This window comes from Agelaius tricolor, unplaced genomic scaffold (genome assembly GCF_023055355.1).
Source record: "Agelaius tricolor isolate 1412-34295 unplaced genomic scaffold, bAgeTri1.0.p SCAF_25, whole genome shotgun sequence".
Taxonomy (NCBI): domain Eukaryota; kingdom Metazoa; phylum Chordata; class Aves; order Passeriformes; family Icteridae; genus Agelaius; species Agelaius tricolor.
In genome coordinates, this window is record NW_027269285.1 from 4,445,593 (window position 1) to 4,460,493 (window position 14,901).

Below are 14,901 nucleotides of genomic sequence, written 5' to 3' on the forward strand. Positions count from 1 at the left end.
GGGGCGGGGCGGGGCGGCGGGGTTATGTAAGGCGGCGATTACCGGGGACCGGGCCCGGGGCGCGGCCGGGCGGCGCCGCGATGGGAGCGACGAGCAGCGGCCCCGGCCCGACCCCGGCTCCGGTGCGGCCCCCCCAGGTGCGTGCGGCGGCATCAGCCCCGGGGATCCCCCCCGGGCATCTCCCGCCCCGGGGTCCCCTCGCTGACGCTGTCCCCGGTTCCGCAGGGCCGCGCCGTGGGGTCGTGGGTGCGGGCGCTGTTGAGCCGAGCAGGGTCGGTGCCGGTCTCGGTACCGGTGCCGGTACCGGGGCTCGCCTTGGCCCCGCGGGGCCCCGCCGAGGAGCCGCCGCTGCCCGGGTGGCCGCTGCCGCAGCTCGTCTCGTTGTTCCTGCCGGAGTTCCCCGTCCGCCCCTCCGCCCGCCAGCAGCAGCTCAAGGTGCCGTCCCGGAGCCCCCACCCTCCGAACGGGGTCCCGCTGCATCCGAACGGGATCCCCGATCGTCCTCCCCCGGGCGCGTCCTGCCCGTGCATCCCGCCCCGGCAGTCCCGGGCGCCCTAACGGGTCCCCTCGCACCCTGTACCGGTGTCCCTGCTCGTCCCTACCGGGCTTCCTGCACGTCTCTACCGGGGTCCCCCAGCGCCCTGAGCATCCTCCCGTGCCGCCATCCCGGCATCGCCGACTGCCTTACCGAGCTCCCCTCGCACGCTCTGCCGGGTCCCTGCGCATCCTACCGGCGTCCCCGGCCGTTCCGCCAGCTCCCCTTCCATCCCCGCCGCCGCCGGGTGCCCGTGTCGGGTCTCGGTGTGTTCTACCGGGGTTCCTCCGCACCCCACCGGAGCGTGGCATCCCACCGAGGTCCCGCGTGTACCCGCAGGGATCCTGTCCTCTGTCAAAATCCACCGCTGCCACCTTGGGGTCCCCGTGTCCCTGTGCCCCCATACTGGGTCCCCATGGAATCCTGCTGCGGTCTCTGTAGGGTCCTCCAAGTCCCCATGTGTCCCCAGCGTCGGCTCTGGGTGCTCTGTGCCCCTCATCTTACCCCACGCAGGACCCCAGCCTGAGCCCCCCAAATCCATCTCCATGGCGTGCTCAGCCCGTTCCTCTCCTCAGATCCTGGGATTCGTGGCCAAAGGCTCCTTCGGGACCATCCTCAAAGTGCTGGACTGTGGGAGGGAGAAGGTCTGCGCCGTGAAGGTGGGTGCTGCCCCTGGGGCCCCTGGGTGCCCCCACCTGCCCTTGTCCCCCCCCTTGACAGTGCCTCGCCCCCCAGGTTGTGCCCAAAGTGGAGGTGCTGCGCCGTGACACCCTCAAACAGTGCAAAGAAGAAGTCAGCATCCAGGTGAGGGGGGGGCCCAGGAGGGACCCCAGCCCGTGAAGGGGTTCAGGGTGGCCATGGGGACCCCAGGAGGCCGTGGGAGTTGTGGGTGGAAGATGGCAGGAGCGGGGTCCCCTGCCCCGGGGGCCGCTCACTCTCTGCGCTTTTGTGTCCCCAGAGACAGGTCAGGCACCCGTTCGTGCACGGGCTGGGGGACAGCTGGCAGGGCCAGCGCCACCTCTTCATCAGTGAGTGACCATCTGCCCGCGGGCCCCCCCTGCCCGCGCACGTGTCCCTGCCGCCCGCACACGTGTCCCCGCGCTGCGCGCTCCCCCCGGATTGTCCCCGCACTGCGCGCTCCCCCCGCCACGGCCCCGGGGCCAGCCGGGCGCTCCGGCTGCCGGCTCCGACCCCGCACCCACCGCCGGCCTGCGGGAGGGGACACGGATGGGGACAAGCCACGGCGGGGCAGGGACCAGTGTGGGGGTGAACAGAGCACCCCAGTGCTGGTGCCTGCCCGGTCCTGATGGCTGTGTCACCTCAGTGCCTGCGGTTTGTGTGCTCCCAGTGCCTGTGTGACCCCCAAGGACGGCTTGGTCACTTTGGTACCTCATGTGGTCCCAGGTGCTTGTGTGTTCCCAGTGCCCACAGGGCTCTGGTGCTGATGTCACTTGTACGTTCCCATGCCACCTTACTCATCCCTATGTCACCTCAGTATGTCACCCGGTGCCCATATTGCCCTGCTGCTTGTGCCACCTTGCTGCCGGTGTGCTCCAGGTGCTTGTGCCACCTTGCTGCCTTTATAGCCCCAGCACTTCCACCACCTCTGTGCACGGCTGCAGTGACCCCCTGCAGCCTTCTGCCTGTGCCAGCCCAGTGTCTGACCCCTCTACACCCTGTGCCACCCCAGTGTCTGACCCCTCTGCACCCTGTGCCTGCGCCAGCCGTGTCTGACCCCCCTGCACCCCTGTGCCACCCCAGTGTCCCTCATGGCAGTAAGGCCTGTCACCTGTCCCCGCAGTGTGCACCTACTGCAGCACCGGGGACCTGCACGCGCTGTGGCGCACAGCTGGCTGCCTGGCCGAGGCCACCGTCCGCCTGTTTGCTGCCGAGCTGGTGCTGGTGCTGGGTGAGTGACCCCCCACGCTGGGGACAGCCACCAGTGTCCCCAGCAGCAGAGACCTGCAGGCAGGGTCAGCCACCCCTGGGGTGGCAGTGGGAGCTGTGCTGGGGGGGACACACGGCACTGATGGCTCTGTCTTGTCCCCAGTGTACCTCCACGACCTGGGCATCATGCACAGAGATGTCAAGGTGGGTGGTAGTGGGGCTGGGGGCTGGAGGATGGGGTGGGGGGGGTCTCTGAACCCCCAGCATGGAGAGGCCACCTCAGTGCCTGTCTCATTTCAGATGGAGAACATCCTCCTGGATGAGAGAGGTAAGAACCTGGTGGCAATGCCTTGGGGACACCCCATCCGTGGGGACACCTTGTCAATGGGGACAACACCATCCTTGGGGACACCCTGTCAATGGGGACACCCTGTCAATGGGGACACCCTCCCTACGGGTTCCCACGTGCTGTCTGGCCCCACAGGGCACCTCAAGCTCACTGATTTCGGCCTCTCCCGGTACCTGCAGTGGGGTGAGCGAGCCCACACAATCTGTGGCACCCTGCAGTACATGGGTAAGGGGGGCTGTTCTGGGGGGCTGTGCTGGGGGGCACAGACCCCCAGGTGCTCACCCACTCTCCCCACAGCCCCAGAGGTGCTGAGCGGGGGGCCCTACAGCCATGCAGCTGACTGGTGGTCCTTGGGAGTCCTGCTCTTTGCCCTGGCCAGTGGGAAGGTAAGGACGACAGGGTGGGGGGACAGGGACACCTCAGGGAGACCCTGAATTCACTCTGTGCTCCCCCAGTTCCCTGTGGCTCCAGCGGGGGACCATGTGGCCATGCTGGAACGTGTCAAACAGAGCAGCTACGAGAGCCCACCTGAGTTCAGTCCTGAGCTGGCCCGGCTGCTCGCCGAGGTAACCCTCCTGTCCGGATTTTGGGGTCCCTACTGGGCTCTGGGCTGGGAGGGGGAGATTTCCATTCTCACTGTCCTCTCTCTGCCCGCAGCTGCTGTGCCACAACCCCCTGTACCGCCTGCGCTACCTCCACCACTTTCAGGGCCACCCCTTCTTCCGCGGGGTGGCCTTCGACGCTGACCTGCTGCAGAAGGACCCGGTGGTGGTGGCAGTGGCCCCGCGACCCCCCGAGCAGCCCCCACCCGACCCCGCCACTTTCGCCGACTTTGATTACGACCTCACCGCCCCCCCGGACCGGCCCTGGCCTGGCTGAGCCACCACGGCTGGGACCCTCGGCATCGCTCAGGGACAACCCCCACCCCGGCAGCGGGTCGGACCCTGCTGGGCCGGGTCCCCCAAGGGGTCACCCGGGTACCCCCCGATCTCATCCCCGGGTACCTCAGCTCTGTACCTCTCCCCGCGGGAGCAATAAACCCGAGAGCCGCGGGCACTGCTGCGGTGCTGCCCTGACTCGTGGTGGGCAAAGCGGGACCACCGGGGCGGGGGCGCGGGGCTGGACCCCCTCCCTGGGGGCGGGGCTGGGGCAGGTCTGGGGGGCAGTGTGGGGTGGTTTTCCCGGGGCAGGCGATGCGGGAGGAGCTGAGTCCGCCTGTCCATCCGTCTGTCCCTACCGGCGCTGGGCGGTGCGGAAGGGGCGTGGCCAATGAGTGAAGCCACGCCCGTAAACCTGCCCATCACCGGCTGTGGCCCCGCCCCAACGGTCGCTCCGCGGGGTGACGCGCGCGCGGCCCAGCCAATCAGAGCCGCGCGTGGTTTTCAAACGGGCGGCGCGCGGGCCGGGACCGGGAACCAGGGCCGAGACCGGGAACCAGGACCGCGACCAGCCCCAAAACCTCAACCCGGCGGGCGGGGACCGGGAACCAGGGCCGAGACCAGCCCCATCCCGGCGGGGCCGAGGTTGAGAGCTACTGCAGCCGTAGTCGAGACCAGGAGCGGGGCCGGGAGCATTGCCGGGCCATGCGGCGCGCCAAGACCCCCGCCGTGAGTGCGGGCCGCAGTGGGGTTGGGTTTGGATGTTCCGGTGTCCCGGGGAGGGTCCCCGAGGGGCGGCGGGTCCGGTGCGGTGCAGCGCTCCCGGTATCTGTGTGTGTGTGGTGGGGGGGAGCTGCCGGTGCTGCCGCCGGTGACCGCCCCCCCGGTTCCCCGCCAGGCGCAGAAGCGGCCCCGGCGCGCCCCGCTGCAGGAGCTGCAGCTGCAGTCGGGCGCCGACCGGACCAGCCTGACCCCCCTGCTCCGCCGGCTGCGGCTCAAGGTCGGTGTGCGGGATAACGAACGGGACGGGCCGGGTAACGGGGAGGACTGCGGTGTACCGGAACCGCGAGTGTTGGGCGGGCAGATGGTGCTGGCGCAATGGGAGGACAGGTGTATTTCCTGCATGGGGGAAATGGGAAGACTGGGGCAAATGGCTGCGAGTGCAGGGGGAAAGGGCAGGACTGCCCTGACCCCCTTTTCCCCCCAAAATGTCCTATAGGACTGTGCCACCCCGGTGTCCTGTGCCCGGGGCCCCCGCAGCAGCATCACCACGGTGCCTTGCACCCCAGGACCCCCGCGAAGTGCTACCATGGGCCCCCCCAGCAGCACCACCCCAGTGCCTTGCACCCTGGAGCCCCCCAGCAGCACCACTTTGGAGTCCCCCAGGACCTCCACCTGTGACTTCGGGACTCCCATCCTTAAGCCTGGTGCCTCTGAGGCCCCCAGCAATGCCACCCTTATTCCTGGTGCTTTGGAGAACTCCAGCAGCACCAGCCCAGAGGCCCCTGGCTGTCCTGTCCCAGTGTCCAGCACACCAGACCTCCCTGACAACGCCGTGTCAGCCCCTCTGTGCAGTCCAGTCCTGGGACCCAGCACCCCAGAGCCCCACAGCAGCACTGTGCCAGCCTCTGTGTGCAGCTCTATCCCAGTGCCTGGCACCCCAGATCGCTCCAGCAGCACTGTGCCAGCCTCTGTGAGCAGCTCCATCCCTGTTCCCAGCACCCCAGAGCCCCCCAGCAGCACCATTCCAGTCTCTGTATGCAGTTCCATCCCTGTTCCCAGTACCCCAGAGCCCCCCAGCAGCACCATTCCAGCCTCTGTATGCAGTTCCATCCCTGTTCCCAGCACCCCAGAGCCTTCCAGCAGCACCATTCCAGCCTGTGTGAGCAGTTCCGTCCCTGTTCCCAGCAGCACCGTGCCAGTCTCCCTGTGCAGCTCCATCCCAGTGTCCAGCATCTCAGAGCCCCCTAGCAGCACCATTCCAGTCTGCCATTGCAGCTCCATCCCTGTGCCTGGCACTCCAGAGCCCTCCAGCAGCACTGTACCAGTCTCCCTGTGCAGTTCCATCCCAGTGCCCAGCACCCCAGAGTGCTCCAGCAGCACAATTCCAGTTCCCCTGTGCAGCTCCATCCTAGGATCCAGCACCCCAGAGTGCCCTGGCAACACTGTGCCAGTCTCCCCGTGCAGCTCCATCCCAGTGGCCAGCATCTTGGAGTCCCCTGGCAGCACCATGTGCAGCCTTGTCCTGGGGCCCTGCACTCTGGAATCCCCTGGCAGCACCACCCCAGGGCTCCCCAACGTTATTAGCTCAGTGTCTTGCAACCCAAACTCTCCAGGCAGCTCTGCTGTACCCCCGTGCAGCTCTGGGTCCCCTGCCAGCACAGCCTCCTGCACCCCAGGGCCCCCTGGCACCAGCTCCACTCCGCAGAAGACTCCCTTCTGCAGGTGGCGAGCAGCACCTCCAGACTTTTCCTGCAGCTCTGTGGCCTCTGAGGCCCCAACTGAAAATGGGAGTGCTGATCATCTGCATTGCCAAGGCACCCCTGTCCCCCCAGAAGAGAGCCCACCTGGCCTCTCTCCCATCGAGGCAAGTGGGTTGGAGCCTGCTGGGTCAGAAGCCACTGTCACCCCTGTCACCTCGCCTGAATCAACCCTGGGTGCTGTGTCCTGGATGTTACCACTGGTGTGGCTGGAGAAGACCCTCAACACCTCGTTCCTGGTGGAATCCCTGCGGCACAGCCTGCCCCTCCGCAAGCTACAGCAGGATGCCAGCAGCAATGTCACCCCTGTGCCCACCGCAGTTGCCAGCACCAGCACAACCCCCGTGCCAACTGTGATCACTGGCACCAGCACGACCCCTGTGCCCACCATGGTCACTGGCACCAGCATAACTCCTGTGTCGACTGTGGTTGCTGGCATTGGCACAACCCCCGTGCCAACTGTGATTACTGGCACCAGCACGACCCCTGTGTCCACTGTGGTTGCTGGTATTGGCACGACCCCCGTGCCCACTGCAGTTGCTGGCACCAGCCTAACCCCTGTGCCCACTGTGGTTGCTGGGACCAGCATGACCCCTGTGCCCACTGTGGTTGCTGGGACCAGCATGACTCCTGTGCCAACTGTGGTGGCTGGCACCAGCACGACACCAGTGCCCACTGTGGTCACTGGCACCAGCATGACCCCTGTGCCCACTGTGGTCACTGGCACCAGCATGACCCCTGTGCCCACTGTGGTCGCTGGCACCAGCATGACCCCTGTGCCCACTGTGGTCGCTGGCACCAGCACAACGCCAGTGCCCACCACAGCCATTGGAACCAGCATGACCCCAGTGCCCTCTGTGGCTACGGGCACCAGCATGACCCCGGTGCTCTCCATGGCCACTGGCACCTTCATGACCCCTCGGGACGTGTGGGAGAGGAGCATGAACACATCCAGGGGAAGCCTCCCCTGTGCCAAGGACAGTGCTGTGGAAACAGACTCCCTGCTCTGGCAGTAAGTATGAGGACATGCCCCCTCTTGCTGTGGCACCTGTGCGTGCTGTCCTTGCCCTAAGCCCCTCTCTTTGTCCCCAGCTGTCCCCGGGAGCAGCTGAAGACCCTGCCACGGGCAGAGCTTGAGGGAAGGCTGGAGAGCACCCTCATCATCATCGAGGCCCTCTCGCTGCAGCTGCGTGACTGGCAGGAGAGCCAGCGGCCACGGCCTGGCGTGGGGCCGGCCAGACAGAGGGACGCGTTCACACAGACGGACACCACCCACCCCGAAGGGGTAAGAGTCCTCTCTGAGGTGATGCCACCCTGTCCCCTGCAGCCTTGGTGCTGTGACAGTATCCTTGAGCCACTGGCAAGCAGTGACCCTGTCTGGGTTGGTGGAGTGGAAGTAAAGCGCAGCTGCTGCATCATGCGCCTGGTGCTGCATTATCACGCCCGGATCAACCTGCTGAGTCTGCTGGACTTGAACCCTCGTGGGGGAAACATCCCTGGTGCACGTGGCAGGAGGAGGGGAGGTGTCATGGCTGGCCAGCTCTTGCTGGCCCCAGGGTGGAGCGGGGCTGGTGTGAAGTGCCCTCTGCTCTGGTGGAAGCCCTTGGGAGGAGGAAATCTGCTGGCAGCCCTGCCTCGAGCTGTAGAGGAAAGCAGAGGCTGTGCAGTGGTAGCAGGGAGTGGAGTGGGATCTGCAGCTGGAGCTGGGCATCTGGTGGCTGTCACTGGCCATGAGTGTGTCAGATCTCAGCCACACATATTCCCCCCCAGTGCTGCCTGTGCCAGCTGCCATAAGGCCAGTGTCCTTGTCCCTTCCCCAGAGCACCTGGAGCAGCCAGAGCCTCCTGTTCCAGGGCCTCGCGGATGCCGCTTTTCGGAGCTTGCAGGATGAGCAGGGAGCCCTGGTGAAGGAGGTGAGCTTCCACACATCCCTCTGCTTCCCCTTTCCCCTGGATTCTGGGAGACCTGTTGGCACTCACAGCAGCTGTATCTGGTGCCTCATGGTGCTGTCACCTCCCACAGCGGGAGCAGGAGAGGACCGTGGTGTCCCAGTGCCAGGCTATGCTCGAGAGTGCTCCTAGCAAGGTGCAGAGCTGCCTGGAAGAGCAGGATGCCATCAGGCAGCGAGTGGATGAAGCCCTACGAGCCAAGGATCAGGTGAGGGAGCAGCTTTTGTGGGATGGAGGCAGTCTAAGCTGTCCTCATGCCTTTGGTGAGGCATCCTGCATCTCTACCCATTTCTGGGGATGAGAATCTCCCTGGCATCCCAGAGGAAGAAAATCCCAATGTGGAAGGCAAGAAGTGCTGTGTGATGGAGCCCTCTGGATGTATTTTTGGCATGGGCTGTGCCCCCCTGGGAGCAGGAGTCCTAGGCTGGTGCAGGGATGGCTCCTGGGAGTTTGCCCTTGTGTGACAGCATGGCTGGAGCAGCATCCTCTCCTCTGCAGGGATATCTCTTCCTGGAGGCTTTCTGTGCCCACGCCAGTGCCCAGATCAGTGCCCGTGACCAGAGCCTGGCCTCCCAGCAAGAGCTGAGCATGCTGCTTGCCCAAGCCATCAACCTGCAGGTACTGAGTGTGGTGCCATCCCCAGCTACCCCACGCTGGATCAGGCCTGGAAGTGCATTGCCACATCCTGAGCTTGGGTGATGCTCTGCGATGGGCTTGGGGGCACCAGAGGTTTTCTGGTGCTGCTGCTGGGAAGCTGCTGCAGATTTGGCCTCAGGGCTGATACTTGCCTTCCTTCATGGCCATTAAATGTGGCTTTTCTACCACGGCAGTGCTGACTCATTCCTCCTACCCTACAGGCATCCCTGTCTGCCGAGGCGCAGTCTTTCCGAGAATTCTTAGATATCACCTTTGAAAATCTGGAGAAGGAAAGGAGAGCCCTGGATGAGGAGGTGAGGGGTGTCCAGTGGGGGCTCAGCCCCTCGCTGCCCTGCCAGTGCTCTGTGCCCTGGGTGCCATGACCTGTCCCTGGTCACACAGCAGGACAGTGCCACAGCAGTGCCACACTGAGCTCTGCCTGGTGCTGTCTCCCTTCCCAGCGGGAGCAGATGAGGGCCCTGGTGTCCCAGTCCCATGCCCTGTTGGAGCGTGTGCCTGGCAAGCTGCAGAGCTGCCTGGAGGAGCTGGCTGCCACACGGGAACAAGCAGAGGAAGCTCTTCAAGCCAAGGAGGAGGTACAGGGGGGCCTCCTCTCAGTGCTGTGGGGTGTCTGAGGCACGGGGTGATTTGGGGCACCCCTTGGGGTGACAACACCCCATGGGGAGGGGAGCACCCCAAGAGCACCCCAGAGTGAGCACTGTGTCCCCACAGGCATCCTGCCAGCTGGAGAAGACCTTGGTGACCCTGCAGGACACAGAGGCTCAGCTGGAGGAGCTGACAGTGGCCAACTCACGCCTGGGCAAAGGTAGGGGTGGGAGACGTTGGGGCTGGAGCTGCCCCATCCCCACTGCCCCTGTCCCTCCTGGCTGACAGCTCTGTCCCTTGCAGACCTGAGCTCTGTGATGATAAATCTGGCCAGCATGGAGCAGGAGCGGGATGCGCTGCAGCAGGAGAACGAGAAGCAGTGGGAGGAGATGGCCCAGTGGGTTTGAGCCCTGATGTCTTGAGCCCCATCCCACCTCTGGCCCCCAAAACACAGCACCCCCTGATCCCATCCCATCCTATCCCCTCAGGCTGGCTCAGGAGAGGAACTCCCTGAAGCAGGAGTGCCAGGAGCTGTGCCAGGAGCTGGGGGAGGCCACCGAGTGCCGGGAGGTAGGAGCTGCCTGACCTTGCCCGCGCCATCACGCGCTGCCGGCCCCCATCACGGCCTCTCCTCTCCAGGAAGGCTGGCAGATGGCCAGGAGCAGGATTAGCCCTCCTACGGAGGGGGATGAGCTCGTCAGGGCGGTTGACATGCCGCACGTAGCGCAGCTTTTCATCCTGCCCGGCAGGGATTCCCAGGGAGGGGGCTGGGCAGCTCTTGGAGATAATTTTCTTGGAGATAAATTTCCCCTGCAGGCATGGAGCTGTCCCTCAGTCTTTCCTATGTCCCCAGTAAACTGGTTTGTAGGGTTTAGGCTGCTGGGATAAAGCTGCCCCTGATTAGAAACAGCACCCTGAGGCATGGGAGGGTCTGTGCTGGGGGTCTCAATGAGCCCCCTCTGGTCTCTGCTTGGCTGCTCACGGCTGTGTCCCCCCCACCCTCTTACAGTTCCTGGATCAGGAGAACCAAATGTGCCGCACGCAGCTGCTGGAGGTGGAGGCCAGGCTGAACTCCACGCTGGCCACGCTGCAGGAGCGCGTCCTGCAGCACAAGGAGCTGATGGAGTCCCACCAACGCCTGCGGTACTGCCCCACTCACCAGCTCCACTCAAACCCCTCTATTTCTGGGAAAGCAAGCCCTTCCTGGGGTGTCAGAGGGGACATTTTGACCATGGTCACTGCTGCTCCAGTTAAGTGTGGTGGTCCAGGTGGGTGGGAGAGGCTATAGGGAAGGTCAGCAGATCCCATCTTGAGGGAAACTGCCTAAATCTGTGGGATTTGTACCATTGCTGGTTCATGGTGAGAAGCAGGCATGTCCCCATCCCACATCAAGGAAGGGAAATGCTGCTCCTGCTGAGGCTGGTGCCATCCCACAGGGAAGAGCAGGCTGCCCTCAGCAAGGAGCTGGACAGCACCAAGGCTGAGCTCCTCAGCTTGCAGACAAAGAGGAACAAAGTTTCTTGGTGCTCCACGGACATTATGGAGAGCAAGATGAGGTTGCAGGAGCTCGCTGACTGCCTCAAGGCTGCTCTAGAAGAGCAGGTAGGAGCCCTGTGCTGGGGACAAGCATGACAGGATGGCCCAGGGGAGGTCACACATTCGTGGCTTTCCATGGCATGGCTTCGAGACCGTGTGCTTGGTGGGACAGTCACAAGCTGCACTCTGGTGCTGTACTCTCCTTTCCCTCTGAAGGATGATGATGATGATGCTCCATCGAGAAGCAAAGCCTGGACCCCAGGTCCCCGGACCCCGGGCTGGCAGACCCCACGCCGTGCCTGGACCCCGGCCTTCCGCACCCCAGCCTTCCACACCCCGGCGTGCCACACCCCACACCGCGCCGGCAGCTCCTTCGTGGGCAGCGTCCTGAAAGCTGTGGCAGGGAAAGGTGAGCTGGCACCCCCTCTCTGGGTTTTGGGGAGTCCCAGGATGGGGATTGCTCCCTCCATGCTGGGGGATGCGTAGGGCTGGGCACAGCCACTGTTCTCTCCTTTCACAGATGCCAATGAAACCAGCAGAAGTGGGGGTACAGTTGCCAAGGACAAAGTTGCATCTGTGTCAAAGGCAATAGGTATTGGGGCTGTCACCCTGTCTGGGACCCTGCTCTGAAGCTGCAGGGCTGCTGTGCAGAGGGATGAGCAGGCACGCCTTCCTTTGTGTGCCCTGGGGCTGATGTTCCCTCTGTGTTGCTCATGAGGCTATTTCCTGCCTGCAGATCCTGAGGACACTCTGCTGGAGAGCGTGAAGGAGCTGAGAGCTGTCGTCTCCAACCTTGCCATGCTGAGCTCCCGCATCCAGGAACTGGAGCAGAGCGAGTTCAGGGCACTGCAGACAGAGATGTGAGTTCAGCATGGGCTCGTGTCAAGGGTTGAGCAGAGGCATCGCTGTCCTGGGCATGGCCTTTCCTGCAGGCAGCATGCCTGGGTCTGCCTCTTGCCCTAGCCCTGGACTAGACCTCTGTCATGGCTTGATGGGCTTTTTCCAGCTGGCTGGGCTGGACCAGGTGTCTTCTCTCACCATGGGCCCAGGGGCATGCCCAGGAGGGGTTTGGTATCTGGTGCTGTGCTTGGCTGCGGTCCCCACCCTCTCACCACCACTGTCCTCTCCCAGCTCTGACCTGCATCTCCGCCTGGAGACAGTGACAGCTGAGAGCCAGGAGAAGGTGGATGCCCAGGCTGCCACCATTGCCAAGCTGAACAAGGCACTGAGGACCAAGCTTGAGGTAAGCCAGAAGTGGGCCAGCGCTCACCCCAGGGCAGAGCCGAACTGGGACGGGCGCTGATCTAGGACATGGAGAAATCTGGTGATGCCCCATGGGTGCTCCTGGCTTGTCTGACCTCCTCAAACATGAGAAAACCCACTCTGGGTGCTGGGGGTGGCCAGGGCTGGACACTGCCTGACCCCACTTCTTCCTCTCTGTCAGAATGAGAAGGAGCTGCAAGATGTGGTGAAACAGCAGGAAGAGAAGATGTTGCAACTTATCGACAAGAGTGGGGAAGTCATGGTGTGTGATGGGGGCATGGGTGGGCAGTACCCTGGGGGGATGCTGGGCACAGGACCCCTCCCAGCATCTCTTTTTCCCCTGTAGAGGCTGAAGGCAGAAGTCTCCGAGCTGAAGCGCTTGCTCCAGCGTGCAGAGACAGAGGCCAAGGTGCTGTGGGAGGAGATGAGGGGCAAGGAGCACCAGGTGGACACTGCCTATGTCCAGGAGCGGGTCATGCTGCGGCGGGAGGTGAGGCTGGGGAGCTGCAGGGCTGAGGGCTCCTCATGTCACCCCACCATGGACAAGGAGACCTCTGCAGACCTTGCTCCTCCTACCCTGTCCCCCACTTCAGAGCTTTCCCCCACAGGGATCTTCAGCAGGGCTTGCTCCTTTTGCAGGTGGATAAACTGCGGCTGCTGCTCGTGGAAAAAGAGGATGAGAACATACGGCTCACTGACAAGTACCTGGAGCAGGTATGGGGAGCCTCAAGGGGCTGTCCTGGCTCCATTCATAGAATCAGAATGGTTTGGGTTGGAAGGGACCATAAAGGTCACCTAGTTCCAACCCTCCTGACCTGGGCAGGGATCCCCTCTCCCTTTTGGGCTGGTCTCTGCCCAAGTTTGGTGCAGAGTCCTGACGGGCATCTCCCACCACCACAGGTCCGAAGGCTGGAGATGAAGTTCCATCATACCCAGAAAGTGCTGAGAACCCACGAGGAGAGGCAGGAGAAGATAAAAGAGGTGAGATTTACAGTTTATTTCTCACCCTTGCTGTGACTGCAACAACACCAACCCAAACACTATTGCTGCTGCTGTCCCCAGGTCCTGTCGGCTCTCCCTGAGGTGGCTCTGGGTTGCCAGGAGCTCCAGAGCCTGCTGCGCTACCTGGGCCTGAAGCCAGCCAGCAAGGAAGCTGCTGAGCCGCTATAGCCTGTAGCCTGAAACCTTTCCTGTTGTTAATGTTGTAATTATTTATTGAATAAAGTTGTGTTGGCTTTTACCGTGCCTGCTGTGTGCATTCAGGAAGCTCCTGGTGCTGTGGGTGGGGACAACTTGTCCAGCCTGTGCCGGTTGCTCCTGTTCTGTCACGGGGCTGTGGGCACAGCTCCCTGCCACCCCAGGGCCTCTCCTTCTTGGCGGGGGACACGTCCCTCCCTCTCTGCCAGTGTTTGCTCTCAATAAGGGACCGCGTTCCCCAGGCTCCCACCCTGCGGCCCCGGCAGCAGCCAGAGTGCCCGGGCTGAGCCAGCTTCCCTCCCCTGCTCCCTGCTCCTCCTCCTGCCCTAGATTCCCTCCCTGCCCTGCTCTGCAGGGGCTTGTCTGGACCCTGCACCCCATCCTGGGGCTGCGGGCACGAGCCTGTTGCATGGGACTTGTTCCAGAGGTTGGATTCCTCTCGTTATCACAAGGATGGTTCCAGAGGTTGGATCCTGCACCCTCATCACGGGGCTGTGGGCACACGCCTGTTGCACGAGGATGTTTCCCCCTCCCAGCCTGGCTCCAGCACGCAGCATCCCATGGCTCAGCTAGTGCTGGGAGCTCTGCCAGCTCCTGCTCCCAACCCCCCTTGGTCGCTGCTGCTGCATGGAAGGGGGGGGGCTCCCTTAGGGGCTCCCCAGCTCCCAGCACAGCTCCAACCTCACCTCCCTTCTTCCCTGCGGGGGCAGATCCTGCGGGATCCCCCTCCTGGTGTTCCTGACCCCAAGGATGCTCCCCACCGCCACGGGGACCACGCAGCACCCTCCCTCCCCTGCGATGGCCCAAAATAGCAGCACTCCAACAAGTGCTCTGGTTTTTAATGGCCTCTTTCTCCTGCCCAAGGGGGATGGAAATCACCTTCCTCTGCCCTCTGCCACAGCCCTGCTGCTCCGTGTGGGGCGGGTGCCGTGACACGTGGGGCGCTGGCACCGATTTATCTACCGGGAAATGTTTGGGGCTGTGCCTGCATGTCCTGGGTGCGTGGGTGGCTCGTGGGGAAGCAGTGACCTCTGCTCCCTTGCCCTGCCTTCCTCCCTGCCCTGTGACCCCATGGGGTCGGGTACAGCCTCCCGAGGTGCTGTAATGGGGGGCAATGGGGGGCCCCGGGTGTGGGATGCAGGGAGATGTGCTCCCTTCCCTGGATTAGGGCCACGCAGGGCGGCTGAGCCTCCTTTTACGGCGGGATTCAGCACAGCGGGGCCCTGGCAGCCGTCCCCGTGGGCCGAGTGGGGACACTGGTATTGTCCCTGGGCTGGCTGCGGGTGGTTTTTTAGGGGGGGTTGGTCTCCTGTGAGTGTCCCCACCCTGTCCTGGAGGGTCTGAGGCTCAGTGCTGCTGGTTCCTGGGCACAGAGGTGGCCCAGATGGGGTATCCTGCACAGTAACAGTGACCCCAGCCAGGGGGTGGCACAAGGGGGTCCCTGGCCCAGGGGTGATGAAGGGAAAGTCTGTTTTTAGATAATAGTGGAAATAGGGGGCAGAGCCTGGGGGTGGCATGGAGGGGTCGCTGTCCTTAGTTGGCAGTAGCAATAGGGGGGCACTGCAGGGTCCCCATCAGCAGCAGG

At 63.8% G+C, this 14,901-nt stretch overlaps 3 protein-coding genes across 3 annotated transcripts; all 3 read left to right on the plus strand.

Moving 5' to 3' along the window:
* The first annotated feature begins 22 nt into the window (after positions 1-22).
* RSKR (ribosomal protein S6 kinase related) lies at positions 23-3,832 on the plus strand. The gene is made up of 12 exons (XM_071447594.1): positions 23-137; positions 226-435; positions 1,111-1,194; positions 1,271-1,339; positions 1,494-1,563; positions 2,337-2,444; positions 2,586-2,626; positions 2,723-2,750; positions 2,907-2,996; positions 3,069-3,157; positions 3,227-3,337; positions 3,429-3,832. Exons 1-12 carry the CDS (start codon positions 81-83, stop codon positions 3,648-3,650), a joined length of 1,179 nt encoding a protein of 392 aa, XP_071303695.1. The 5' UTR covers positions 23-80; the 3' UTR covers positions 3,651-3,832.
* Positions 3,833-3,968: 136 nt separating this feature from the next.
* Positions 3,969-6,295, plus strand: LOC139599844 (uncharacterized). The gene is made up of 4 exons (XM_071447515.1): positions 3,969-4,378; positions 4,548-4,649; positions 4,869-6,194; positions 6,242-6,295. The coding sequence occupies exons 1-4, from the start codon at positions 4,355-4,357 to the stop codon at positions 6,293-6,295; spliced, it is 1,506 nt and encodes a 501-aa protein (XP_071303616.1). The 5' UTR covers positions 3,969-4,354.
* SPAG5 (sperm associated antigen 5) lies at positions 6,194-13,353 on the plus strand. The gene is made up of 21 exons (XM_071447583.1): positions 6,194-7,141; positions 7,222-7,414; positions 7,950-8,042; positions 8,152-8,286; positions 8,577-8,696; positions 8,936-9,028; positions 9,176-9,310; positions 9,447-9,540; positions 9,624-9,717; positions 9,809-9,890; positions 10,330-10,463; positions 10,757-10,922; positions 11,073-11,265; positions 11,377-11,448; positions 11,593-11,716; positions 11,988-12,099; positions 12,301-12,381; positions 12,466-12,609; positions 12,759-12,833; positions 13,020-13,100; positions 13,182-13,353. Exons 1-21 carry the CDS (start codon positions 6,321-6,323, stop codon positions 13,287-13,289), a joined length of 3,150 nt encoding a protein of 1,049 aa, XP_071303684.1. The 5' UTR covers positions 6,194-6,320; the 3' UTR covers positions 13,290-13,353.
* The last annotated feature ends 1,548 nt before the right edge of the window (positions 13,354-14,901 follow it).

What these genes read in the sequence shown, in the direction of transcription:
- SPAG5 (XM_071447583.1), top strand. Translation starts at nt 6,321, where the DNA reads ATGTTACCACTGGTGTGGCTGGAGAAGACCCTCAACACCTCGTTCCTG. An exon ending in CACTGAGGACCAAGCTTGAG is followed by an intron (nt 12,100 to 12,300) that starts GTAAGCCAGAAG and finishes CCTCTCTGTCAG; the next exon opens with AATGAGAAGGAGCTGCAAGA. An exon ending in CTGACAAGTACCTGGAGCAG is followed by an intron (nt 12,834 to 13,019) that starts GTATGGGGAGCC and finishes CCACCACCACAG; the next exon opens with GTCCGAAGGCTGGAGATGAA.
- RSKR (XM_071447594.1), top strand. Translation starts at nt 81, where the DNA reads ATGGGAGCGACGAGCAGCGGCCCCGGCCCGACCCCGGCTCCGGTGCGG. An exon ending in TCATGCACAGAGATGTCAAG is followed by an intron (nt 2,627 to 2,722) that starts GTGGGTGGTAGT and finishes GTCTCATTTCAG; the next exon opens with ATGGAGAACATCCTCCTGGA. An exon ending in TGGCACCCTGCAGTACATGG is followed by an intron (nt 2,997 to 3,068) that starts GTAAGGGGGGCT and finishes CTCTCCCCACAG; the next exon opens with CCCCAGAGGTGCTGAGCGGG.
- LOC139599844 (XM_071447515.1), top strand. Translation starts at nt 4,355, where the DNA reads ATGCGGCGCGCCAAGACCCCCGCC. An exon ending in GGCGCGCCAAGACCCCCGCC is followed by an intron (nt 4,379 to 4,547) that starts GTGAGTGCGGGC and finishes GTTCCCCGCCAG; the next exon opens with GCGCAGAAGCGGCCCCGGCG. An exon ending in TGCATTGCCAAGGCACCCCT is followed by an intron (nt 6,195 to 6,241) that starts GTCCCCCCAGAA and finishes CATCGAGGCAAG; the next exon opens with TGGGTTGGAGCCTGCTGGGT.